Source organism: Dendrobates tinctorius, unplaced genomic scaffold, assembly GCF_039654945.1.
Source record: "Dendrobates tinctorius isolate UK_male_01 unplaced genomic scaffold, ASM3965494v1 ptg000062l, whole genome shotgun sequence".
Classification (NCBI taxonomy): Eukaryota; Metazoa; Chordata; class Amphibia; order Anura; family Dendrobatidae; genus Dendrobates; species Dendrobates tinctorius.
In genome coordinates this window covers 29,687,320-29,713,534 of record NW_027361730.1, presented here as the reverse complement: position 1 = coordinate 29,713,534, position 26,215 = coordinate 29,687,320, and the positions used below count along the sequence as shown (strand labels likewise).

The following is a 26,215-nucleotide window of genomic DNA, read 5'->3' as shown; positions in this document are numbered from 1 at the left end:
TAATCATCCAAATAAATGCTTCTTTAAGTCTAATGCGAGCCTCAATACTCATGCAGATCAGTGTCTGGCCCATAGCCTGGAACAGCTCATTTACATGTCATGAAACATGGATTTCTCTGGCATAAGATATCAGATTACAGATATCAAGGTATCCTGTTATTCAGCGTCCTATGACCTACGTACCCATATAGACAACTTAGGAGGGTTGATCCTACTGACAGATTCTCTTTAAATCCAATATGACCAATTAACTTCTTGGTAGACATTGGTTGAAATCAGCCAGTTCTGACAATAGTTCAGGCTTCATGCACATGGAGAAGCAATACTTCTAAGAGAGGATAGCTGTGTAATATGGCCTTTCAATTGATTTTGTATGAATCCGTATGAACAAGTCAAGGTATAGTAAGTTCTCGTAAATGTCTATAATATGGAATTCTATGACGCAATAATGCCATGTGCTTGAGGTGTTATTGTTTGCTTACATTAGCATCACAGATATCTGTTCTTTCTTTTATCTGTTATTTTTAACAAAAATGGGAAAAGATTCCAGAAGGACAGAATCAAAGGTTCTTAAAGCTTTTTGTCTTCTTCACATATCTGTTTTTTGATGACTAATTTTTTATTTATCTTATTGTGATTAATTGACATGTAGAAAACAATAAATGACAGCCAAACCAGTAAACTTGCTTTGCACTTATAAGGGGCAAACACCACGAGACATGTGTTTGCCTGCAAATAGATTTTCAGGCTTGTTTTCTTATTCCAAGTCATTTGGTGAGGGTCGATTTGACTTTTAAGATTGCTAGAATCAACAGGTGGCACTAGATACAGCGCTGCATAATTGGATATGAGACCAATGTAAACTGCTGATCGCATTTATTAAGCTCACAAAAAGAGATAAAAACCCTAATATCCACACTTGCTGGTAAGAGCATTATGAACAGAAGCTCCTGAGACACTGGTTAGACATTATTAGTACAGGACACGATTAATTTGATGCATTTTTATGCAATGTTTTACTTTTGCTCCAATGTTAATCACAATGAAGCTATTCGTTTTGACCAACCCTTTGTCAGGCAAGTGTAGTACATAGAACATGGAAACTGTGGGCATGAAGCAGTGGTAATATGTTTACGCAGCCAGAATAAGTTGTACTGGCTATGTACATCCTGTTCCTGCTTTGTATATTTTGTTCTAGTCCTAGAGGCAAGTGACTGCTGCAGTCAATCACTGGTCCCAGTGTTTACGCATTGATCACCTCTGACTTTAGAGGTCACATGTCCAACACTGTTAGTAGAGGAAGCAAGGGCATTGGTGAGGGACCTAGGCTAGACTACAGGAGAGCAGTAGAAATCTGGTAGGTGAGTATTTTAATTTTTTTACAATTCTGGGGCCTATGTTAGAAAAAAATGGTGTGGATAATCCTTTTAACTTTTTTTTTTTGTTATTATTGTCTTTGCAGAAAGAACCAGAGCTACACACAAAAAGAACCAAAAGGCTGGATCCTTTGATATAACAGTTATTATGAGAATTTGTAGAAATGTTAAAAAATATTTTTCAGGTGGATTACTATGTAATCTTGTCTATTGTAACATTGGAAGTCATTGCGTGTGCTTCAGTGGCTTCCTGCAATTGCGGACACAGTGAAGAATTTCTAAAAGACCTTGTAATGTTGCGATGTTTGGACATTAGAGTGAAGGCGGAGAAGGACTACAAAAAACTGAATTGCCATGTGCACACACACACACATACATATACCACGCATTTATTACCAATGATTCTTATTGATATTAATATAGGTAACTTTGAATAGTTAATAATGACAAGGAAAGAACTCATTACTGTTCAGATGCCACAATATGGTATTTTGAAAAAAAAGGATATGAGATGTAATTAGGGAAACAGTAGAATAGCTGATACTTGATAATGGGGCTGATTTCCAATAAATTGATATTTTTACAGAATCAAGTTTATTGGTGTGGCTATAAGCATCTATATATTGCATCACACACTGGAAGTCTCCACGGCTAGGACAGCTCAGATTTGACATTTCAGACCAGGTGTCCACTTACGAGTGGTAATAATTATGTAATAATCATGTACGTATGTCTATCTGCAAGTAAAGGTACACCTTTTATAGATGTGCTCTATTAATGTTCTTTGATTGGTTTAAATTGTGTTATATTTTCTAAAGAAATTGTAAATATTCTCCGAAATTCTCATCCTAAGTTTATATTTCAGAAGATCTATTTTTGGTATGTTGATAGTATAAAGAAGACTAAAATTGTAATAACCCTACAAAATATAAATTGTTATGTTTACTCCGTTTACAGTTCTTTTACATTATTTCATTTGTCTATTATGCTAGGAAACCACATTGTTACCAATTCTGGTGATTTATACACTAGAAATTGAATTCTATGCAAAGGGCATTATAAAGTAATCTGATGTAAGGAAAACTAAATGTTCTGTTGCAAAGGAGGAGCTCACCTTAGGGTGCATTCACAGTGCGTTTGTAGTGTACATTGGATTTGGAGATTTCCCAGGATTTATCTCTGCTGGATGCCTTTGATCCACTCCACTGTATAAGCTTGAGTGACCAACTATCCTCTAACGGTTAGAGGATAGTTTGTCACTCCTGCATATACAGGGGAGTGGATCAAAGGCATCCAGCAGAGGTAAATCCTGGGAAGTCTTCAACTCTGATCCCAGTGATTTATCACTTAGTTTACTGGGTGCAGCAGTTGTGACACAATCAGAGTTCATCATGAAGTAGAGCTAAGTAAGCTGCCCTGCCCCCACCATCCTCTTTATGAACATAGTCTATTGACAGAGAGCTGCTTATCACAGGATGGGGCGTGGTTGGACTAGCAGTCCTGTTCACATCAGACCTGGAAGTGAGGAGGTCCCAGTAATTAAACCTTTATTGTAAGTAAGTTACAGCACAGTTTAATGACACATCACTGACAGATTCCCTTTAAGCAACATTTAAATTGCTTTTTACCCCCTTCATGACATCCGCCCTACATGTATGGGGCAAGTCAGAAATGGGAGTACGGTGCAGGTCACGAGGTGAATTCACCCCATACCCACCAGATCATAGCTGTGTGTTACAGCCGGGACCTGCTTCTAACAATCATGGGTGGAGCTCTGCCCATGATTGTTAACTCTGACAGTGGCAATCAACACGGCATGGGTGCACGTCATGCAATACACACGTAAGATGATCACAGGTCACCTATGGGTTGCTATTACACCTGGAGTTTGCTGAAGACTCTCGTGTTTGTCATTACGGAAAATCAAGAACGCCAAAATTACGTTTTTTTTGGTCACTGCAATTCCACAAAAAATGCTGTAACAATCAAACATCACCTCTCTCCCAAAATGATATTAATACAAATGTCGTCTCGTGCCACAAAGAAATAAGTTGTCACAGAGCTCCATAGACCAAAGAATAAAATTGTTACAGGTCTTGGAAAATTGCGACACAACTCAAAAAAATTTCTATTGCAAACTTCTCTTTTTTTTACCACTAAAATAATTAAAAAGCTGGGCATGTATCACCATAATCATACTGATGAGAAGAATCATATTGTAATGTCATTTTTATTACAAAATGTACACCTTAAAAGCAATTTCCGAAAAACAATGTCAGAATTGCCTTTTTTTTTCACAATTTCTCGCTACTTGGAATTTTTCCAGTACACTATGTGGTAAAATGAATGATGTCATTCAAAAGTACAACTTGTCCCACATAAAGCATGCCTTCATATGTCTTTACAGACTGAAAAATAAAAGCGTTATGGCTCTGGGAAGAAGGGGAGGAAAAAGGGAAAGTGCAAAAACTGAAATTGACCCCACCGTGAAGGGGTTAAAAGAGTCAAGGGCGAACATACCATTGATGCAACCTTTGCAGCTGCACAGTGGCCCAAAAGCTAAGAGGGTCCACTACCATCTCTGAATTTTGCATAAAACTATTGAACTGCAGAGGGCCAATATAATATTCTTACTCAGGGGCCCTCTTCTGCCTGTGTTCACTACTGTAGAGAATAGTCCAACTTCTTTTCACCATTTTGATGTAGAGATCACAGTCTGCAGAGAACATCTCTAGCAAGTACATGTACCATTATGTTTTGGCAGGTACATATGGAGATTAAGCTATAGACATTCTAAACTGTGAGTAAAATACAACAGGACTTGCCAAGAGATTCTTTATACTGCATCCTGTGCAGCGGCAGAATGTCACAAAACACCTGTCCACTAGTGATGACCAAGCATGCTCGGATAAGGTGTTATCTGAGCATACTCGTGTTGTAATCGAGTATACATCGAGCAGAATGCACTGTATACGGTAAATGTGAACACAGCCTTAAAGGTAAGAATTCACATGTGAAAATCTTATTTCTCAACAGACTTACCCTTTAAATATTAAAGTGACTAAATGGGAATATATGTAAGTTACTGCACCGGAGGAGGGACACCTGTAATGTCGCATTTAATTCATTCATTGACTACATTAGTCTGAATGCTTGCACAGTTGTCCAAATAGGTAAAACATTATGAACATTTATTTTCTTTTACAGTAAGTGACAGAAAAACTTAAGGTTTTGGAAAAATTTCTGCAGACTTACATTGGATTAATGATGTCATTATTGGGTATTTGCAATGGCAAATTAAGAAAACAAGCAAATGATGGCTACTATGTGTTATATATTTCAAGATATATTGGCAGGTTGAGATAGAAAATTGGTAGCTCTATTTCTGGCTATTTTTCATTGTAATGATGGATGAATTTTTCTGACCATGTCCTCCAAATGATATCCATTTTATATGGAATATATATGTTACTCCAGTATGTCCATGAAGTTAGAAGTCTTCAGGAATGTCTTTCTGAATCATTTGGTGATAATTGGAGACAGGGTTAACTGAATGGGTTTGGATGGGAAGAGGATGAGATTAAAGGTCGTTCCAACTTCAACCATTCGGTTAGTTTCTATCTTGAAATTCTCCAGAATCTGAAAAATGCAGAAAACTATTATTAATTAATGTTTTAGTGTTACATTAAGGCATTGCTCCTATCTCTAGTGGCAGGTATATATTGCATAACTGATACTACCAGATACAATAAGGATATCTTCACATGTGGCAGATTTGTTGCAAAAATTGGGGAAAAATTCAGTCTATACATGTAAATGTGGTTGAATCTGCAGTGTATGAATATATTCTGCCGCTTTTCTAGATAGAAAAATTGCCATTAGATTCATGACAGGCCACGGGCATCATGAATCAGAGCCTGCCTATGCAATTGCAGCCAGGTATGTTTTACTCACTAACCACTGCAGCCAAGACACATAGGGCCCGATTCATCAAAACTTTTATGCCAGTATTCTGGTGTAAGCTTTGAAAAGTTGCATAAATTGGAGGTGGCGCTAAAAGTATGTAACTTTTGGGGTTCTCACAACATTTTTGCCCAGCTCTGACAAAATGGGTGGAGTTGAGGCTAAATGGCTGCATGGTCACCATCGCTTGTCAAATTTATGACGATCGGCGGTGTTCTCTACACCAGGTATCTTACATTAGTAGAAATTGGAGTAGGATTTGTGGCGAGGTGCACACAGAGGTGCATGCCATTTGTCCAGTGCACTTGATTCATGAAGAGGCATTTGCTTCTTCATGAATAAGAAGCGTCTGACTGCAATACAGCTCCTCATCAAGACTGGCATGAACAACTCCAGTTTTGATGAATGAGGCTTATGGTCTCCAGCTGGCTTTTCAAACCATGGTTACTCATGCCACTGCAATTCACATAAAAACATACCAAGCTGCAATCACACAGCCAGACTCTGATTCATGCTGTCACTGATTCAAGCACCATGAATCTGATGACAGGCTCCCTTTAAACATACCAGAGGGTGTACAAAGCCATATACATAATGAAACGAAACTTCCATAGTGCATCGGTTACTTCATGCCCAAATGCAAAGTTCCAGAGATCCAGTCAACAGGCTTGTATCGTCTATTAGTGATCTGCCTCGTCCTTTGATGCTAGTGATTCTATTACTGCCTTGGTGCCAGTAACATTATGATAACAAGTGATGCCATTTTGCATAAATTGGAAATAATTTCACACAAAAACCACCAAATGGTTTGGACAAAGTTGTTGGGACCCTAAACTTAACATTTGCTGACGCACTCTTTGGAATAAATAAATGTAATCAGTTACTTCCGATTACCATCAACCAGGATTTTCCAACTTTCAACTAGAATTTTGGACCACACTTCTTTTGCAAACTGTTCCAGGTCACTCATATTCGAAGTGTGCCTTCTCCCAACGGCATTTTTAAGATCTCCACAGTTGTTCAATGGGATTTATAGCCATAATAATTGCTGGCCAGTTCAGTACTCTACAGCACTTTGTTTTAATTCATTTCTGAGTGCTTCTTGATGTTTGGGGCCATTGTCCTGCTGAAAGACCCATCACCTAGGATGCAAACCCAGCTTTCTGACACTGGGCACCATATTGCAATCCAAAATCCTTTGGTAATCTTCAGATTTCATGATGCCTTGCACACAGTCATAATCATATGCAGGAGAAAGGGAAAGGGGGGAACAAAGTCAGCTCACCGGTCTCTGAATAATCCTCTGTTGGTCCACGCACGGAGCCACTTTGATTAAGGGCGTTGTCTGTAGCAAATGCAGGAAAAGAAATCTGCGTGAAACTCCATTTCAGAAAAAACTCCAATATTTTATTGATAACAAACTTAAAAATCCAGCATCAAAAATTGAAAGACATGATGACAAATAGGGTCCCTCGTGGTCTGAAACCAACGTGTTTTGACCAGTCATACTCATGGCATGTCTTTCCATTTTTGATGCTGGATCTTTAAGTATGTTATCAATAAAATATTGGTCTTTTTTCTGAAATGGAGTTTCACGCTGGAGATTTTTCTTGCACACAGTCACGGCACTCAGTGCCAGAGGCAGAAAAACAAACTCAAAACATCTTTGAACCTCCACCAAATTTGACTGGAGGTACTATGTTCTTTGTATGCCTCATTCCATTTCTGGCAAACGGTAGAATGATGTGATTTACCAAAAAGCTGTATCTTGGTTCTATCTGTCCACAGGATGCTTTTCCAGAAAGATTTTGGCTTACTCATGTACATTTTAGCAAACTGAAGTGTCTAAGGTTTTTATGTCTCTGGGTCTCCTGCCATAGCGTTGCATTTCATTCACTGACACTGATGCACCCTGAGCCCGACAGATTGAATTTCTTTGGAACTTGGTTGGGGCTGCTTATCCACCATCCGGACTACTATGCGTTGCAACCTTTCATCAATTTTTCATCAATTTGTCTCTGCTGTTCACGTCCAGGGAGATTAGCTACAGTTCCATGGGTTGTAAACTTCTTATGTTGCACACAGTGGCAAAGGAACATCACGATCTCTGGAGATGGACTTCTAAACTTAAGATTGTTGATATTTTTCAAACATTTTGATCTCAAGTCCTCAGACAGTACTCTCTCCTCTTTCTGTTCTACATGCTTAGTGTGGCACACAATGCAAAGATTATGTCAACTTCTTCCCTTTTTATCTGGTTTCAGGTGTGAATTTCATTTTGCCCACACCTATTACTTACCACAAGGTGGGTTTGAACAAGTATCACATGCTTGAAACAAAGTTGTTTACTTGCAATTTTGGAAAGGAGCCAACAATTTTGTCTTGACCATTTTTGGAGCTGTGTGTGAAATTATGTCCAATTTGCCTTTTTTTTAGTTTTTCTTGTGTTGTTCAAATGCACACAAAAAAATAAGCATGTGCATAACAAAACGTGTAATTGCAATACTTCATTTTCTGGAACAATTTCAAGGGTAATAAAATATTGTAAAATCCCATTACATTGATAATACTGTCAGTTTTAAACATAAATCGATTTTCATTGTTTTAACAGGGGGAAATTAGTTTAGATTGAGAGTTAGCTGGATTAAAATGCATCAAATTATTGAATAAATTTGGCGGAACTTTCAACAGCCATGTGCCAGAGTTAGAAATTACATCAAAGGAGGGGAGATTATCCTGATATATATTTGCAAATTAATGTCCCTAATCTCCCTGTGGAAAACACTTTTTATGGAGAAACATGTTGGGGAGCCGTGTGTGGAGAATATTTCTGTTATAATTTGAGCCGTAAATGATAATTAATCTGTTGGGTTGCGCTGGACACACACTTGGCCCTCTGTTAAGCTCTACCCACTTTAAAAAAAATTGGCAGATATTGAATAAATATGCCAAAAGTTGCAAAATATTTGTTTAACTATGCTTTGTGCAAAAATTAGTGACCTTTAAAGTCTAATGAATTCTCTTAGTCTTTAAATGCGGCAATAAAAGAAGCTCTTAATAATCTTTTACCACAACCATAAATGACAGATTACATATGTACAGTAAATATAAATACATGTACAGGAAATGCAGATAAAGTTTTTGTTTTTTATTAAAAAAAAACATGAACTCTCTTTCTACTGTGAAATGTTTCCAAATTGAAAAATTCTCCATAGTGGAAAATCAACAGACCTTGTAAAGTATCACAATGAAAGAAACACTCCCCTGCAGAGAGTATATCATTGTAATTGTTTAGTAACCCTTAAGCCCCTGTCACACACAGCGAGATCGCTAGCGAGATCACTGCTGAGTCACAAGTTTTGTGACGCAACAGCGATCTCACCAGCGATGTCGCTGTGTGTGACATGTATCATCGACCGCCCCCCCGCCGAGTATCGCTGATCATGCTCGAAAGCCCTGGACATTTTTTGGTCATTGGTCTCCTGCTGGCCAGCACGCATCGCTGCGTGCGGCAGGCGGGAGACCAGCGATCAGCGAGCTGGAGCTGGTATCCAAGGTAAACCGTAGGTAACTAAGTGCGCGCGTCACTTAGTTACCCACTGTGTACCTTAGATACTAGCGTATCTAAGGTACCTTAGCGGCGCTTAGAAACCAGCTGTTTACCTTGGATACCTGCTCACTGTACCAGCACGCTGGTATCTAAGGTACACTGTGGGTAACTAAGTGACGCGCGCTTGTTACCTGCGTCGTCGTTGGTCCTGATCGCTGCTATGATCTGCCATCATCATGTAGCGACACACCAGCGTTCCTGACAAGGTCATATCATTGTTGGGATCGCTGGTTCATCGCTATGTGTGATGGGAGCCTTACACATATGGAACAATTCACATTTGTGAATGTTGCATAAGATTAATTCAATAAGGAGGATACAAGAATATGTAGTCTCAACAGATGCTTTCACTCATAAAACTTTACGTACATGGATGAGAAAAAGTTGCATCTCCATTTCTGCTATCCTTCTCCCAATACACTGTCGAGGACCAAATCCAAAGCCTAGGCCTTTGAAATAAGTAGATTCTTTCCCTAGCCAGCGCTCTGGAGAAAACCTCTCAGGAGACGGGAAGATATCTGGATTCCGTCCCATGGCATACAGTCCAACCTGCACTAAAGTCTACAGGGAAAATAGAGAAATATTAGCAAACATTTCAGACCTTTCGCAACACATTAAAGGGGCACAGAAACAAAAGTAAAAAATGATCTTTGTAGTAAGTAGAGATGAGCAAATATTTCAATATTCGGTTTGGATCACGATCGCCGAATTTGCAATATTAGCCGATTATAGCCGAACGTCATTGGAGTCAATGAGAGGCAAAAACAAATGCATGCATAACGCAAATGCCAGTGTTTCCCATGCTGTGTGACAGCGTGGGAAACAGCAGTACAACGGTTCTGATCGACGGTAATATAACCGCCGGTAGATCGTTACCACCGTCAGAGTCCTGCGGGGTTACGCTGTCAGATGTCAGTGTGACTGCGCAGAGATGCGTTGACCTGCGGTAAAAAGCTTACTGCAGGTCAGCAGGTGCTGATTGATGAGAGACTACTCCTCCCATCAGGTTACGTCTGCTGTCACAGATAACAGTGATAGCAGGATCCACTGATGGGAGAAGTAGTCTCTCCTCAGCCAGCCCCTGTGCTCAAAGTTAAAAACAACAACATGTAAATTAATTAAATGCATATTCAAATAAAAATAAGAAACATTAAACTTACCTAACACCAAATCTCCGATGCCTATGTCTCTTGTGAAAAATGTAAAATAATAAACCACCACAAACTCACCTGTCCTCCATAGTCCACGTAATCCAGAGTTTCCCATGGTGGTCTCACGTGAAGAACAGTCACATTGGGAGATGTGACTACTCTAACCTGCCAACGATACATTGACAGGAGCATCATGGCTCCCACAGTGCCTAGCGCTGAGCTGCCATAAGGGAGATCACCGGAGCTGATCAGATGATGAACTCCGGTGAACTTTCTCATGCAATGATGGTGCCATAGATGAGATCACCAGAGCTGCTCAACTGATGAACTTCGGTGACCTCTCTCAATGCAGCTCAATGATACACTGCAGGAGCAATTATCTCCTGTGTTATAGCTGACTATCTTTGAGAGCAGTCACATCAGATACTGCTCTCAAAGTCATCAAGGTCATTGAGGGACATTATGGATTATTATCTTCTCGGCGGACAGGTGAGAAATACTGTGTTTTACTATTTTATTTTTGTTACAGGAAACTTTGGCTTCAGTGGATTAGGCATTCAGCTAATATGGTTTAATTTAGATTCAATAAAGGAATCTGTGTCATTATTTCAATTAAAGGACTTTATTCTGGGAGTGTTTTTTTAATAATCACTGTGGGGTTAGTAATGGTGGCGTCTTATAGACGCCACTCCATTACTAACCTGTGGGCTTGATGTCACATGACAATACAAGGGTGACATCAACCCCCCAGTCATTACCCCACTTGTCACAGCTACAAGGCAAGTGGGAAAAGTGAGGCTAAAACCAGATTTCGCGCATCTTATAGATGCGCCTCTTCTGGGGCAGCTGAGAGCTGATGTTTTTAGTCTGAGAGGGGGCCAATTCAGTTTTTCTTTTTTTTAATAAATCTACAAAAATTTCTACATTTTTGTTTTTTTCAGTCAAGATGGGGTGCAAAGTGTACATTAATGAGAAAAAAAATGAACTTTTTTGCATTTACCAAATGGCTGCAATGAAACAAAGAGTGAAAAATTTAAAGGGGTCTGAATACTTTCCGAACCCACTGTAATATACTGTGTATCTATATATATACTGTGTATATATATATATATATATACAGTGCCTACAAGTAGTATTCAACCCCCTGCAGATTTAGCAGGTTTGATAAGATGCAAATAAGTTAGAGCCTTCAAACTTCACACAAGAGCAGGATTTATTAACAGATGCATAAATCTTACAAACCAAAAAGTTATGTTGCTCAGTTAAATTTTAATAAATTTTAAACATACAAGTGTGGGTCAATTATTATTCAACCCCTAGGTTTAATATTTTGTGGAATAACCCTTGTTTGCAATTACAGCTAATAATTGTCTTTTATAAGACCTGATCAGGCCGGCACAGGTCTCTGGAGTTATCTTGGCCCACTCCTCCATGCAGATCTTCTCCAAGTTATCTAGGTTCTTTGGGTGTCTCATGTGGACTTTAATCTTGAGCTCCTTCCACAAGTTTTCAATTGGGTTAAGGTCAGGAGACTGACTAGGCCACTCCAACACCTTGATTTTTTGCCTCTTGAACCAGGCCTTGGTTTTCTTGGCTGTGTGCTTTGGGTCCTTGTCTTGTTGAAAGATGAAATGACGACTAGTGTTGAGCATTCCGATACCGCAAGTATCGGGTATCGGCCGATATTAGCGGTATCGGAATTCCGATACTGACTTCCGATACTTTTGTCATATCGGATACCGGAATCGGAAGTTCCCATCATGCTATGAGCCTGCTTGCTTTGATTAAGCCAATGGGAATCCTCTGAAGTGTGGGCACATCCTGTTAGGCATGTAGGCATGTTAACTATTGGCATGGCTGTGATTGGCTACCGAAATGATGTCATGATGCACTATAAAAGCCACCGCAGCCGCCATTTCTGGTTCACTCTGCTGTGAATTCAGTTAGGGACAGGCTGCTGTAGAAGACTGTGAGGGACAGTTAGAAATAGCGATTCCACCAAACATCTAGTGCTTTACCCAGGCTACATAAACCACCACTGTAGCCTTCTTTGCCCTAGCAGCAGTGTTCATTGCTGTCTGCAAGGGCTGTGTGAGTGCAGCTCACGCTGTGGAGTGGGTCCTGCAGCCACGTCAGGTTGTAGGCTGCCCAGCGTGCCTCACTGCTGCCTCATACATCTTTTAATTTTTGAGCTGCATTTTTTACATAATTTCAATCCAGTGTGCTTCCATCCGTATCCATATACGTTGGTTGCAAACACTAGTAGTAGACAGCGGAGCCTTTCTGCAGCCTTTCAGTGCTAGTGTCCACTTTGCTGCACTGTTCACGGCTGTCTGAGAGGTCTCTGACTGTGTGTGAGTGCAGCTCACGCTGAGTAGTGTGTCCTGCAGCTACGTCTGGTTGTAGGACGCTCAGCGTGCGTCAGTGCCTCACACATATTTTTATTTGAGTGCAGCTCATTTTTTCTTCTATTAGTGTGCATCCATCCGTCTCCATCTACGGTGGTTGCAAACACTATATAGGAGTACACAGCGGAGCCTTTCTGCAGCCTGTCAGTGCCAGTGCCCACTTAGCTGCACTGTTCACGGCTGTCTGAGAGGTCTCTGACTGTGTGTGAGTGCAGCTCACGCTGAGTAGAGTGTCCTGCAGCTACGTCTGGTTGTAGGACGCTCAACGTGCGTCACTGCCTCACACATATTTGTCTTTGAGTGCAGCTCATTTTTTCTTCTCCTATTAGTGTGCATCCATCCGTATCCATCAACATTGGTTGGTTGCAAACACTATATAGGAGTAGATAGAGGAGCCTTTTTTTCTGGCTTGTGCCCTGCCGGCGCAGCCAGATTAGTATTACCCAATTTTTTTGGAGCCTCATCTTTTGCATTGTAGGTTACCTGCCTGCATTGTAATAGCTCCAAAAAGTTGGTGATACTATCAGTTTCAATTCTTTGTTCACATACTTTGAGTTTGCTTCCAACAAAGAAACCACAAAAAAAGTTCACCAAACACTACATTTGGAACTTGGTAGGCCACATCAGCTCCTATTAAAGTGTAGTCCACACACACTTCATAAAATTAGTGTTTCTTGTACCTGTAACCAGCTGTTCAGGAATAAGCACACTAAGGCCCCCCTTTGTACTTTTCTGCCTATCTTAAGCAGTCTGGCAAGATGAAGAAGGCAGGGAGTAAGGCGCGTGGGCGTGGGCGTGGAGTTTCAGCAGGGAGAGGACGTGGGGATTCTGCAGGGAGAGGACGTGGGGATTCTGCAGGTAGAGGACGTGGGGATTCTGGGCCTGCTGCGGGCACCAGTGGATCAGCATCCCCCAGTTTTAGCAGGCAACAGTCCTTTATGCGCAGCTTTGTAGGACCTCAACGTACCCCACTGCTGCGGGAGGAACAAATTGAAGCCGTTGTCGGATGGATGGCAGCTAATGCATCGACTTCAATTACTTCCACAGCCTCTCAGGACCAGAGCACCGAAGAGCAACCATCTGTCTCTTCACCACCTGCCAAAGTGCCCAGGCAGTCAGAGAGACATGGACAGGAGCCATCACAGTCTCTACTTCTGTTCTCGGAATCTGTTGGCTTGGAAAGAGGGGGCCAGCCAAGCAGCATTCCTGAATGTGAAGAAGAGGGAGTATGCAGTGATGCGCAACTTCTTTGTCCCTCTGAATCTGAAGAGGCGAGTGGGCCAGTGCCTATGGTCAGCACACCTCAGTACGCATCAGATGATGACGAGACTCAGTTGCCACTTTCTGGTGCGTACGGTGCTGGCGAGACAACCCCGGAGAAGCAGCTGTTTGAAGAGGGGAGGGAAGATGATGAGGTCCTTGACCCATCATGGCGTGAGGAACAGGAAGGTGGTGGGAGCAGCTCGGAGGAAGAGATTCCCCTACCGGCCAAAACAGGAGGCATAGGGAGGGGGAAGACTTGGTTGCCTGTACCCTCCACTTCGGCACCCGTTAGGAGCATTCCTCATTCCAAAGGCAAAACGGGCGCTCCCAAGACTTGCAGTGCGTGGTCCTTTTTTGACACAGTTGCAGATGACATTTGCTTTGTCAAATGCAAGCTGTGTCATCAGAAAGTCAAAAGAGGGAGAAATGTCAGCAACCTCAATACCACAAATATGTGGAAACATGTGCGCACCAAGCACGAGTTAGAGTTGCAGAGACACCCTGAAGACGTAGGCCAACGTACAGCACCACCTACCACCTCTTCAGTTCGTGTTGGGGCCTCTTCCTCCAGCTCACACACTGCTGGTTCGGCTTCCTCACAGGATCGCCAAGGAAGAACCTCTGCCACTGTTGTCCGGAGACCCTGTCAGATTCCACCCATAGCAGCACGTTCCCATCCATCACAGCCATCGGTAGCACAGGCATGGGATAAAAGGCGCCCTTACTCGGCAAACCATCCCCGAGCACAGTCTCTGAATGCTGGCATTGCCAAACTTCTGGCAGTTGAAATGCTGTCATTCAGGCTGGTGGACACTGACACCTTCCGGGACTTAATGGCATTGGCAGTCCCCCAATACAACGTGCCCAGCCGCTTTTATTTCAGCAGGCGAGCCGTCCCTGCCTTGCAGAAACATGTTGAGGGCAAAATAAAACATGCGCTACTAAACGCCGTTAGTAGCAAGGTCCACCTGACCACCGATGCGTGGACCAGTAACCATGGACAGGGACGATACCTTTCCCTCACTGCCCACTGGGTCAATGTTGTGGAGCCGGGTACAGATCTGGAGAGTGGCGCTGTACGTGTTCTTCCAACACCACGGATTGCAGGACTCCAGTCTGTACACATAGACTCCTCCTCCTACTCAAGTTCCTCAGAAACAGCAGAGCAGGAGCCTGTTACGACCGATATGAGCACAGCCGTGGCCAAACGTCAACAGGCTGTACTCAAATTAATTTCTTTGGGGAATCGAAGCCACACAGCGCAGGAGCTCTGGAATGCTATCGAGCAGGAGAGCGATGTGTGGTTTGGGCCAGCGAATCTCCAGCCGGGCTTGGTAGTGTGTGACAATGGCCGAAATCTGGTGGCAGCTCTTGGCCTAGGCAACCTCACACACATTCCATGTCTGGCACATGTGCTTAACTTGGTCGTGCAGAGCTTTCTGAGGGACTATCCGGATCTTGATGCACTGTTGCACAAGGTCCGCATAGAGTGCGCTCACTTGCGGCGTTCCAGCACGGCAAAATCGCGCCTCGCTGCTCTGCAGCGACGATTTGGCCTTCCGGAACATCGCATCATATGTGACCTACCCACCCGGTGGAATTCAACGTTACATATGTTGGAGCGGTTGTGTGAGCAGCAGGCAGCAGTCATGGAGTACCAGCTGCATCAGGCGCAAACAAGTCGCACTGTGCGCCGTTTACACTTCAGCACCATTGAGTGGGCCTCTATGAAGGACATCTGCCTCGTTTTGCGTGCCTTCGATGAATCCACGCGGATGGTGAGTGCAGATGATGCACTAGTCAGCATGACTGTCCCCCTTATCTGCCTGCTTCAACAAACACTGCAAGCACTAAGGGATGAGGTTTCGGAAGAGGTGGAGGATGAGGAGTCCCAAATGCCATCTGCTTCTGGACAGTCTGCGCTACGTGTTTCCTCACAAAGGCCTAGGCAGGGGACACTTTGTGAGGAGGATGAGGAGGAGTCGATGGAGGAGGAAGACATCTCTCCAGAGGAGGGAGGTACACAAACCTCTACTCAGTATGTACAGCGAGGGTGGGGTGATGCAGAGCAGGCCGAGGTCACGCCTCAAACAGGGGACAGCGGTTCTTTGGCAGTTGGGAGTCTGCAGCACATGGTTGATTTCATGCTGCAGTGCCTGAGAAACGACCGCCGCATCGCCCACATTCTCGTCTCGGCTGATTATTGGGTGTACACCCTCCTAGATCCTCGCTACCGGGACAGCGTACAATGGCTCATACCAACGTTGAACCGGGAGCGTAAACTGCGGGAGTACGAAGAGTCACTGGTGCAGTCCATAATGTTTTCCATTCCACCCGACAGCATTGTTGGTAGTGCTTTACAAAGCAGCTCTGTGCGTCGAGGCAGTGGAGGAAACTCTGCACAAAGAGGGAGCAGAGGCAGCGCCGCAGCACAAGGCAAGACCACTATGGCCCAAATGTGGCAAAGTTTTGTGCGTCCACCACAATTGTCTACACCATCAGCGACGCCTCGAGTCAGCAGGAGGCAACGCTTCCGTCAGATGGTGTCAGACTACATGTCTTGCCCTGTCACTGTACTCCCAGATGGCTCTTCCCGCTTCAAGTTTTGGGTCTCTAAGCTGGATACATGGCCAGAGCTTAGCCAGTATGCATTGGAGGTGCTGGCTTGCCCTGCTGCCAGTGTATTATCGGAACGCGTCTTTAGTGCCGCAGGTGGTGTACTAACAGACCGTCGCACGCGACTATCTTCTGATAATGTTGACCGGCTGACTTTTCTGAAAATGAACAAGGCCTGGATCTCCAAAGACTTTGCCATTCCTCTTACAGACTAAATTAGTGGTTGGCAACTGTATCCAGGTCTGCTGGTGTGTTCATTTTTCTACCACCTGAACTATAATCCCTGTGCTTCAACACAGCCAGTTGTCGCTCAGATGTGTCGTCTGCACAGAGAAACACACTAGCTCCTGTGTTAGTGGGGTTCAGTAACGCCAGCTGATCCCCTGCTGTGTGGATGGCAAAGTCACCAGCTCCATCAACATTCAAACCACTATTGATTTTTAACCGTGCCCAACTTAGGTCTCTGGCTCCACTGTCTCTACTATTTCCCCTGGCCTCCAACCCCGCCATCTACATCTCTGAAGTGGCGTCAGCACAATCTACACTTGTTCCTGTGTTCCTGTGTCTCAGTCCCATCAGTTTATCCCCTGATGTGTGTCCGGCAAGGTCTCCTGCTCTGTCCACATTCCCATAACCAGTAGTGGGAATGAGGACAGAGCTGGCGAACTTGCCGGACAAACATCAGGGGATCAACTGACGGGACTGAGCACCAGTAACACAGGAACAAGTGTAGATTGTGCTGACGCCACTTCAGAAATGTAGCTGGCGGGGTTGGAGGCCAGGGTAAATAGTAGAGACAGTGGAGCCAGAGGCCTAAGTGGAGCATGGTTAGAATCAGTAGTAGTCAACAACCTCCATAAAAACCGCTGCCCATTGGCCTCTGCATGCGGCATGCGTAATCCTGGGCTCCAACAGCGTCAGTTGGTGTTCAGAAGTGTCGTCTCCACAGAGCCAAACACATTCGTTCAAGTGTTAGTGGGGTTCAGCACTGCCAGCTGTTCCCCTGCTGTGGAGATGGCAAGTCTCCTGCTGCCTACACCTGCCAAAATCCAGTAGGCCCCAGCCTGCTCCACGCCTGATCCTGGGCTCCAACAACGTCAGTTGGTGTTCAGAAGTGTCGTCTCCACAGAGCCAAACACATTCGTTCAAGTGTTAGTGGGGTTCAGCACTGCCAGCTGTTCCCCTGCTGTGGAGATGGCAAGTCTCCTGCTGCCTACACCTGCCAAAATCCAGTAGGCCCCAGCCTGCTTCACGCCTGATCCTGGGCTCCAACAGCGTCAGTTGGTGTTCAGAAGTGTCGTCTCCACAGAGCCAAACACATTCGTTCAAGTGTTAGTGGGGTTCAGCACTGCCAGCTGTTCCCCTGCTGTGGAGATGGCAAGTCTCCTGCTGCCTTCACCTGCCAAAAGCTACAGGCCCCAGCCTGCTCCTCGCCTAATCCTGGGCTCCAACAGCATCAGTTGGTGTTCAGAAGTGTCGTCTCCACAGAGCCAAACACATTCGTTCAAGTGTTAGGCCTGTTTCACACTTGCTTTTTTTTGCAGCGCGTTTTTCCCGCAAAAAAACGCATTGAAAAACGCATACAAAAGCATACAACTGCTGCGTTTTTTTCAAGCATTTTTATGAGCATGCATGAAAAAAACGCAGCGTTTTTAAGCGTTTGTATGCGTTTTTAGTGCGTTTTTACCGCGTTTGCGTTTTTTCCAACATTAGGTGGCCACTCACACTAACCCAAACCATGACTTTACTAACCCTAACCCTGACCCTAACCCTAACCCTAACCCTGACCCTAACCCTAACCCTTAACCAAACCATACTTAACCCTAACCCTGACCCTAACCCTAACCCTAACCCTAACCCTTAACCAAACCATACTTAACCCTAACCCTGACCCTAACCCTGACCCTAACCCTAACCCTGACCCTAACCCTAACCCTAACCCTAACCCTTAACCAAACCATACTTAACCCTGACCCTAACCCTAACCCTGACCCTAACCCTAACCCTAACCCTGACCCTAACCCTAACCCTAACCCTTAACCAAACCATACTTAACCCTAACCCTAACCCTAACCCTGACCCTAACCCTAACCCTAACCCTAACCCTGACCCTAACCCTTAACCAAACCATACTTAACCCTAACCCTAACCCTGACCCTAACCCTAACCCTAACCCTGACCCTAACCCTTAACCAAACCATACTTAACCCTAACCCTAACCCTAACCCTGACCCTAACCCTAACCCTAACCCTGACCCTATCCTTAACCCTAACCCTGACCCTAACCCTAACCCTAGCCATAACCCTTAACCAAACCATACTTAACCCTAACCCTAACCCTAACCCTGACCCTAACCCTAACCCTAACCCTAACCCTGACCCTAACCCTTAACCAAACCATACTTAACCCTAACCCTAACCCTAACCCTGACCCTAACCCTAACCCTAACCCTGACCTTAACCCTTAACCAAACCATACTTAACCCTAACCCTAACCCTGAGCCTAACCCTAACCCTAACCCTGACCCTAACCCTTAACCAAACCATACTTAACCCTAACCCTAACCCTGACCCTAACCCTAACCCTAACCCTAACCCTGACCCTAACCCTAACCCTAACCTTGACCCTAACCCTAACCCTAACCCTTAACCAAACCATACTTAACCCTAACCCTGACCCTAACCCTAACCCTAACCCTAACCCTGACCCTGACCCTAACCCTTAACCAAACCATACTTAACCCTAACCCTGACCCTAACCCTGACCCTAACCCTAACCCTAACCCTAACCCTGACCCTAACCCTTAACCAAACCATACTTAACCCTAACCCTGACCCTAACCCTAACCCTAACCCTAACCCTGACCCTAACCCTAACCCTAAACCCCCTTAACTAACCCTAACTTTACCCAAACCCCTAAATTCCATTGTCTAAACTAATGGTAAAAAAAAAAACGCATGTGCAAAAAAACGCATACATAAGCATGCCAATGCGCACATATGCTCACCATAGACTTATAATGGGTGTCTTGCTGTAAAAAAACGCATTGCGCGCGCATGCGTTTTTTTGAGGCAAATCGGACGCACAAAAAATGCAACAAGTTGCATTTTGTGCGTCCGAGCGCATACCGCAAAAAAACGCATGCGCGGTAAAACGCGTACAAACGCATGTGTATGCGCACATAAGCGCATCCCATGCAAAGTATAGGAAAAAAAACGCATGCGCTATTTAGCGCTAAATTACCGTGAAAAAAAACGCAAATGTGAAACCAGCCTTAGTGGGGTTCAGCACTGCCAGCTGTTCCCCTGCTGTGGAGATGGCAAGTCTCCTGCTGCCTTCACCTGCCAAAAGCAACAGGCCCCAGCCTGCTCCTCGCCTAATCCTGGGCTCCAACAGCGTCAGTTGGTGTTCAGAAGTGTCATCTCCACAGAGCCAAACACATTCGTTCAAGTGTTAGTGGGGTTCAGCACTGCCAGCTGTTCCCCTGCTGTGGAGATGGCAAGTCTCCTGCTGCCTACACCAGCCAAAATCCAGTAGGCCCCAGCCTGCTTCACGCCTGATCCTGGGCTCCAACAGCGTCAGTTGGTGTTCAGAAGTGTCATCTCCACAGAGCCAAACACATTCGTTCAAGTGTTAGTGGGGTTCAGCACTGTCAGCTGTTCCCCTGCTGTGGAGATGGCAAGTCTCCTGCTGCCTTCACCTGCCAAAAGCAACAGGCCCCAGCCTGCTCCTCGCCTAATCCTGGGCTCCAACAGCGTCAGTTGGTGTTCAGAAGTGTCGTCTCCACAGAGCCAAACACATTCGTTCGAGTGTTAGTGGGGTTCAGCACTGCCAGCTGTTCCCCTGCTGTGGAGATGGCAGTCTCTCCTGCTGTCTCCGCATTCCAAAGACAGTAGGCCTCTGCCTACACCCTCCTATTTCCTGGGCTTCAACACAGCCAGTTGTAGCTCGGAAGTGCAGTCCACACGGAAAGAGACACTTGCTCCCGTGTCTCAGTGGGGTTCAGTAACGCTAGCTGATCCCCTGCTGTGTGGATGGCAGTCTCTCCTGCTGTCTCCACATTCCAAAGACAGTAGGCCTCTGCCTACACCCTCCTATTTCCTTGGCTTCAACACAGCCAGTTGTAGCTCGGAAGTGCCATCCACACGGAAAGAGACACTTGCTCCCGTGTCTCAGTGGGGTTCAGTAACGCCAGCTGTTCCCCTGCTGTGTGGATGGCAGTCTCTCCTGCTGTCTCCGCATTCCAAAGACAGTAGGCCTCTGCCTACACCCTCCTATTTCCTGGGCTTCAACACAGCCAGTTGTAGCTCGGAAGTGCCGTCCACACGGAAACAGACACTTGCTGCCGTGTCTCAGTGGGGTTCAGTAACGCCAGCTGTTCCCCTGCTGTGTGGATCGCAGTCTGTCCTGCTGTCTCCGCATTCCAAAGACAGTAGGCCTCTGCCTACACCCTCCTATTTCCTGGGCTTCAACACAGCCAGTTGTAGCTCGGAAGTGCCGTCCACACGGAAAGAGACACTTGCTCCCGTGTCTCAGTGGGGTTCAGTAACGCCAGCTGTTCCCCTGCTGTGTGGATGGCAGTCTCTCCTGCTGTCTCCGCATTCCAAAGACAGTAGGCCTCTGCCTACACCCTCCTATTTCCTGGGCTTCAACACAGCCAGTTGTAGCTCGGAAGTGCCGTCCACACGGAAAGAGACACTTGCTGCCGTGTCTCAGTGGGGTTCAGTAACGCCAGCTGTTCCCCTGCTGTGTGGATGGCAGTCTCTCCTGCTGTCTCCGCATTCCAAAGACAGTAGGCCTCTGCCTACACCCTCCTATTTCCTGGGCTTCAACACAGCCAGTTGTAGCTCGGAAGTGCCGTCCACACGGAAAGAGACACTTGCTCCCGTGTCTCAGTGGGGTTCAGTAACGCTAGCTGATCCCCTGCTGTGTGGATGGCAGTCTCTCCTGCTGTCTCCGCATTCCAAAGACAGTAGGCCTCTGCCTACACCCTCCTATTTCCTGGGCTTCAACACAGCCAGTTGTAGCTCGGAAGTGCCGTCCACACGGAAAGAGACACTTGCTGCCGTGTCTCAGTGGGGTTCAGTAATGCCAGCTGTTCCCCTGCTGTGTGGATGGCAGGCTCTCCTGCTGTCTCCGCATTCCAAAGACAGTAGGCCTCTGCCTACACCCTCCTATTTCCTGGGCTTCAACACAGCCAGTTGTAGCTTGGAAGTGCCGTCCACATGGAAAGAGACACTTGCTCCCGTGTCTCAGTGGGGTTCAGTAACGCTAGCTGATCCCCTGCTGTGTGGATGGCAAAGTCTCCTGCTGCCTACACAGTCCTACTACTACTGATTTTTAACCGTGCTCCAATTAGGCCTGTGGCTCCACTGTCTCTCGTATCTCCCCTGTCCTCCAACCCTGCCAGTTACTAGTTATGGGAATGTGGACAGAGCAGGCGACATTGCCGGACACACATCAGGGGATTAACTGACCGGACTGAACACCTGTAACACAGGAACAAGTGTGGATTGTGCAGACGCCACTTCGGAGCTGTAACTGGCGGGGTTGGAGGACAGGGGAAATACGAAAATCAGTGAAGCCACAGGCCTAAGTGGAGCTTGGTTAAAATTAGTAGAAGTCTACAACCGATCTTAAAATTTCTTCAATGCAGCCTCAGCCTGCTCCGTGCTTGTCCCTGGACTTCAACACAGCCAGTTGTTGCTCGGAAGTGCCGTCTTCACAGAGTAAAACACTAGCTCCTGTGTTTGTGGGGTTCAGTAACGTCAGCTGTTCCCCTGCTGTTTTGATGGCAATCTGTCCTGCTGCCTCCCAATTGACAGCACATCAGGCCTCAGCCTGCTAAGTGCTTGTCCCTGGGCTCCAACATCGCCAGTTGCTGCTCATAACTGACTTTGGCACGGGTACTCCCTCCTGCCCAGCTTGGTTCCAGCCCTGCCTGCTGTTTCCGGGAAGTGTCAATGTCAGTTTGCCACCCCAAGTTGCCATGTCGTGTTGCGGTTGGGTTAGCCGAGGCTAGGGTGCCAGCAGTTTAGGTGCTTCCTATGTGGACTGCGGGTTCTGGTAAGAAAGGCTTGTTCCGTAGTGCCAGTAGGACAAGCACCCCCTGTAGGACTGTGTGATTCGGTAACTGCGGCCAGCTTGCGGTATGCCAACTTTGCTTTTCAGGGGTAACTTCAGCTGCCCCTCCGGGTTCCAGCACCGTCAGCTGGTTCTCGGCAGAGCCTTTGGCCTAGGTGCCTCCATCTCGGTATCCGAGTTCCGGCAACGTCTGCTGGTCCTTGGTAGTGCTTTGTAGCACAGGTACCTCCTGCTTAGTAACCGTGTTCCAGCACCGTCAGCTGGTCCTCGGTTGTGCCATTGGCTCTTATTCCTTCTGCTGCCCCTCCGGGTGCCAGCACTGTCAGCTGGTCCTCGCTATTTCTATTTGCTCTTGCAGCTTATGCTACCCATCCGGGTTCCAGCACCATCAGCTGGTTCTCGGCAGAGCCTTTGGCCTAGGTGCCTCCATCTCGGTATCCGAGTTCCGGCAACGTCTGCTGGTCCTTGGTAGTGCCTTGTAGCACAGGTACCTCCTGCTTAGTAACCGTGTTCCAGCACCGTCAGCTGGTCCTCGGTAGTGCCATTGGCTCTTGTTCCTTCTGCTGCCCCTCCGGGTGCCAGTACCGTCAGCTGGTTCAAGAGGACAAAGAACAGGAAGACAACCACCAAGATGCAGAACAACAAGAGAGAGAAGACAAAGAAGCATAAAAAAACAAAGCAGAAGAACATTAAGCATAAGACTAATACTCTGAGCAAATGATATTATCTTATTTATAAGCAGAAGAAGACTAAGCAGTGTATGGGGGTGAGTCCGTTCCTCCTCGTGGTGCCCCTGGAAAAGGCCTGCTGCTGCAGGCCAAACTGAACGCGGACAAATCCTGTTGTAAATCTTTTGTGATAGGCAGAACGGAAGGTGTAAACTTCTAACTTTTCTAGATAACAACTACAGGAATGCCTGACACAAATAAGAATATGATGAAGAAGAATAGGAAGAAGATGAAGAAGTTGAATATGTAGAATAATAATTGTTGAATAAGAAGAATATGAAGAATGTAAGAAAAGGAAGAAGAAGAAGAATGTAAAAAAAGGAAGTAGAAGAATGTAAAAAAAGGAATAAGAAGAAGAATGTAAAATAAGGAATAAGAAGAAGAATGTAAAAAAAGGAAGTAGAAGAATGTAAAAAAGGGAAGAAGAAGAAGAAGAAGAAGAAGAATGTAAAAAAAGGAATAAGAAGAAGAAGGTAAAAAAAGGAAGAAGAATAAGAAAGAAGAAGAAAGAAGAAAGAAGAAGAAGACATACATGTCTGGCAAAATATAAATGAGGCTAACATAGTCAATATCTTTGTAACTCCTAACGTCTTTAAAAAAAAAGTTTAATTCCTGCTATTCCATTTGATTGGGCTAAACCTCTATGGCTTTAATGTCTCCTCCACCTCCCACAATACATTCTACATTATTCTTAGTTGTTTTTCTTCATGTAGAATTAACCTACAAGGAAAGAAAGGGGTTTTTTTAATTCCGATATTTTGGCCCCATTGACTTGCATTGGTTCCCGGTATCGGAATCGGCGATACCGATACTTTTTTTTAAGATCGGCCGATCCATTCCGATCCGATATTTTCAAGTATCGGCTGGTATCGCTCAACTCTAATGACGACCCATCTTAAGATCCTTGATGGAGGAGCGGAGGTTCTTGGCCAAAATCTCCAGGTAGGCCGTGCTATCCATCTTCCCATGGATGTGGACCAGATGGCCAGGCCCCTTGGCTGAGAAACAGCCCCACAGCATGATGCTGCCACCACCATGCTTGACTGTAGGGATGGTATTCTTGGGGTCGTATGCAGTGCCATCCAGTCTCCAAACGTCACGTGTGTGGTTGGCACCAAAGATCTCGATCTTGGTCTCATCAGACCAGAGAACCTTGAACCAGTCTGTCTCAGAGTCCTCCAAGTGATCATGAGCAAACTGTAGACGAGCCTTGACATGACGCTTTGAAAGTAAAGGTACCTTACGGGCTCGTCTGGAACGGAGACCATTGCGGTGGAGTACGTTACTTATGGTATTGACTGAAACCAATGTCCCCACTGCCATGAGATCTTCCCGGAGCTCCTTCCTTGTTGTCCTTGGGTTAGCCTTGACTCTTCGGACAAGCCTGGCCTCGGCACGGGAGGAAACTTTCAAAGGCTGTCCAGGCAGTGGAAGGCTAACAGTAGTTCCATAAGCCTTCCACTTCCGGATGATGCTCCCAACAGTGGAGACAGGTAGGCCCAACTCCTTGGAAAGGGTTTTGTACCCCTTGCCAGCCTTGTGACCCTCCACGATCTTGTCTCTGATGGCCTTGGAATGCTCCTTTGTCTTTCCCATGTTGACCTTGTATGAGTGCTGTTCACAAGTTTGGGGAGGGTCTTAAATAGTCAGAAAAGGCTGGAAAAAGAGATAATTAATCCAAACATGTGAAGCTCATTGTTCTTTGTGCCTGAAATACTTCTTAATACTTTAGGGGAACCAAACAGAATTCTGGTGGTTTGAGGGGTTGAATAATAAATGACCCTCTGAATAAACTTTTCACAATTTAAAAAAAAAATTAAACAAAGAAATAACATTCTTTTTTGCTGCAGTGCATTTCACACTTCCAGGCTGATCTACAGTCCAAATGTCACAATGCCAAGTTAATTCCGAATGTGTAAACCTGCTAAATCTGCAGGGGGTTGAATACTACTTGTAGGCACTGTACATATATACTGTATATATATTACCCTGATTAATTGTTAAAAAAGTGGCTGACTTTTTATTAGCCCATGTGGCACTGTTTCGGATTCACAACAGAACATTTCTCTGATATGAAAGTGAAATGTTGCCACATGGACTAATAAAGAGTATGAAAAAATCAGTTCCATTTTCATCCAGAAAAGTGGTACAATTTTCTTCTCACTTGCTATCCGTGTGCGGTCGTTTTTTTTTTCTCAGAAGTTGTTTCAGTCCGATACCTTGAGTCAGACCATTGAGGAGATGGAGAAATTAGTTTCGGAGTCTCCTCCACACCTGTGCTGCAATTCTCTGTTGCGAGAGCATCGGAGTACTGACACTCGGATCACACTCGCAGCAGAGCAAGAGCCGAGGGTCATTACCCTATCACATCCGATGCCATATGCTAGTGTGATTCCACCCGAATTCTGCGCACCTGTATTAAGCCCACGTTCAGTATTTTAATCAGTATTTATAAGCCAAAACCAGGAGTGGAATAATCAGAGGAAAAGAATAATAGAAACAGGTCACCACGTCTGTATTTATCACCCACTCCTGGTTTTGGCTTATAAAGACTGATGTGAAATACTGACCAAATAATGAACATGTCAGTGTGACCTTATTCTGTATATATACACACTGCATAGTACCACTTCTCCTGTCCTGTATATATATACTGCACAGTACCACTCTTCCTGTCCTGTATATATACACTGCACAGTACCACTTCTCAAGTCCAATATATATGCCAGCTTTAAGTCCACGCTCTCTGCCGCAAAACAAATTTACTTCGCATCTCTCATATCCTCCCTGTCTCACAACCCTAAACAGCTCTTCAACACTTTCAATTCTCTACTCCATCCCACAGCACCTCCTCCCTCTCCTCTCATTTCTGCTGAAGACTTTGCCTCCTTTAAGCAGAAGATCGACACGATCAGACAAAACTTTGGCCCACAGCCCCCAATGCCCCTCTTAGCTGCTCAGCCCTGTTCTGCAAAAGCCAGCTTCTCCACCATGACAGAAGATCAGCTCTCCACT

At 45.1% G+C, this 26,215-nt stretch overlaps 2 protein-coding genes across 3 annotated transcripts in view; one reads left to right on the top strand and one right to left on the bottom strand.

The window, feature by feature from the left end:
* CCDC33 (coiled-coil domain containing 33) overlaps nt 1–2,321 on the top strand; it is a 174,407-nt gene extending 172,086 nt beyond the window's left edge. The window contains exon 23 of the mRNA XM_073579465.1: nt 1,463–2,321. Coding sequence (XP_073435566.1) covers nt 1,463–1,516 — 54 coding nt within the window. The 3' untranslated portion in view covers nt 1,517–2,321. The remainder of the gene's footprint in view (nt 1–1,462) is intronic.
* A 1,266-nt stretch (nt 2,322–3,587) lies between these two features.
* The window catches only part of CYP11A1 (cytochrome P450 family 11 subfamily A member 1), an 85,820-nt gene continuing 63,192 nt past the window's right edge, over nt 3,588–26,215 (bottom strand). For both annotated transcript variants that reach the window (XM_073579466.1, XM_073579467.1), the window contains 2 exons: nt 9,319–9,510; nt 3,588–5,015 (listed from right to left, as the gene is read on the bottom strand). In XM_073579466.1, coding sequence (XP_073435567.1) covers nt 4,896–5,015; nt 9,319–9,510 — 312 coding nt within the window. In that variant the 3' untranslated portion in view covers nt 3,588–4,895. The remainder of the gene's footprint in view (nt 5,016–9,318; nt 9,511–26,215) is intronic.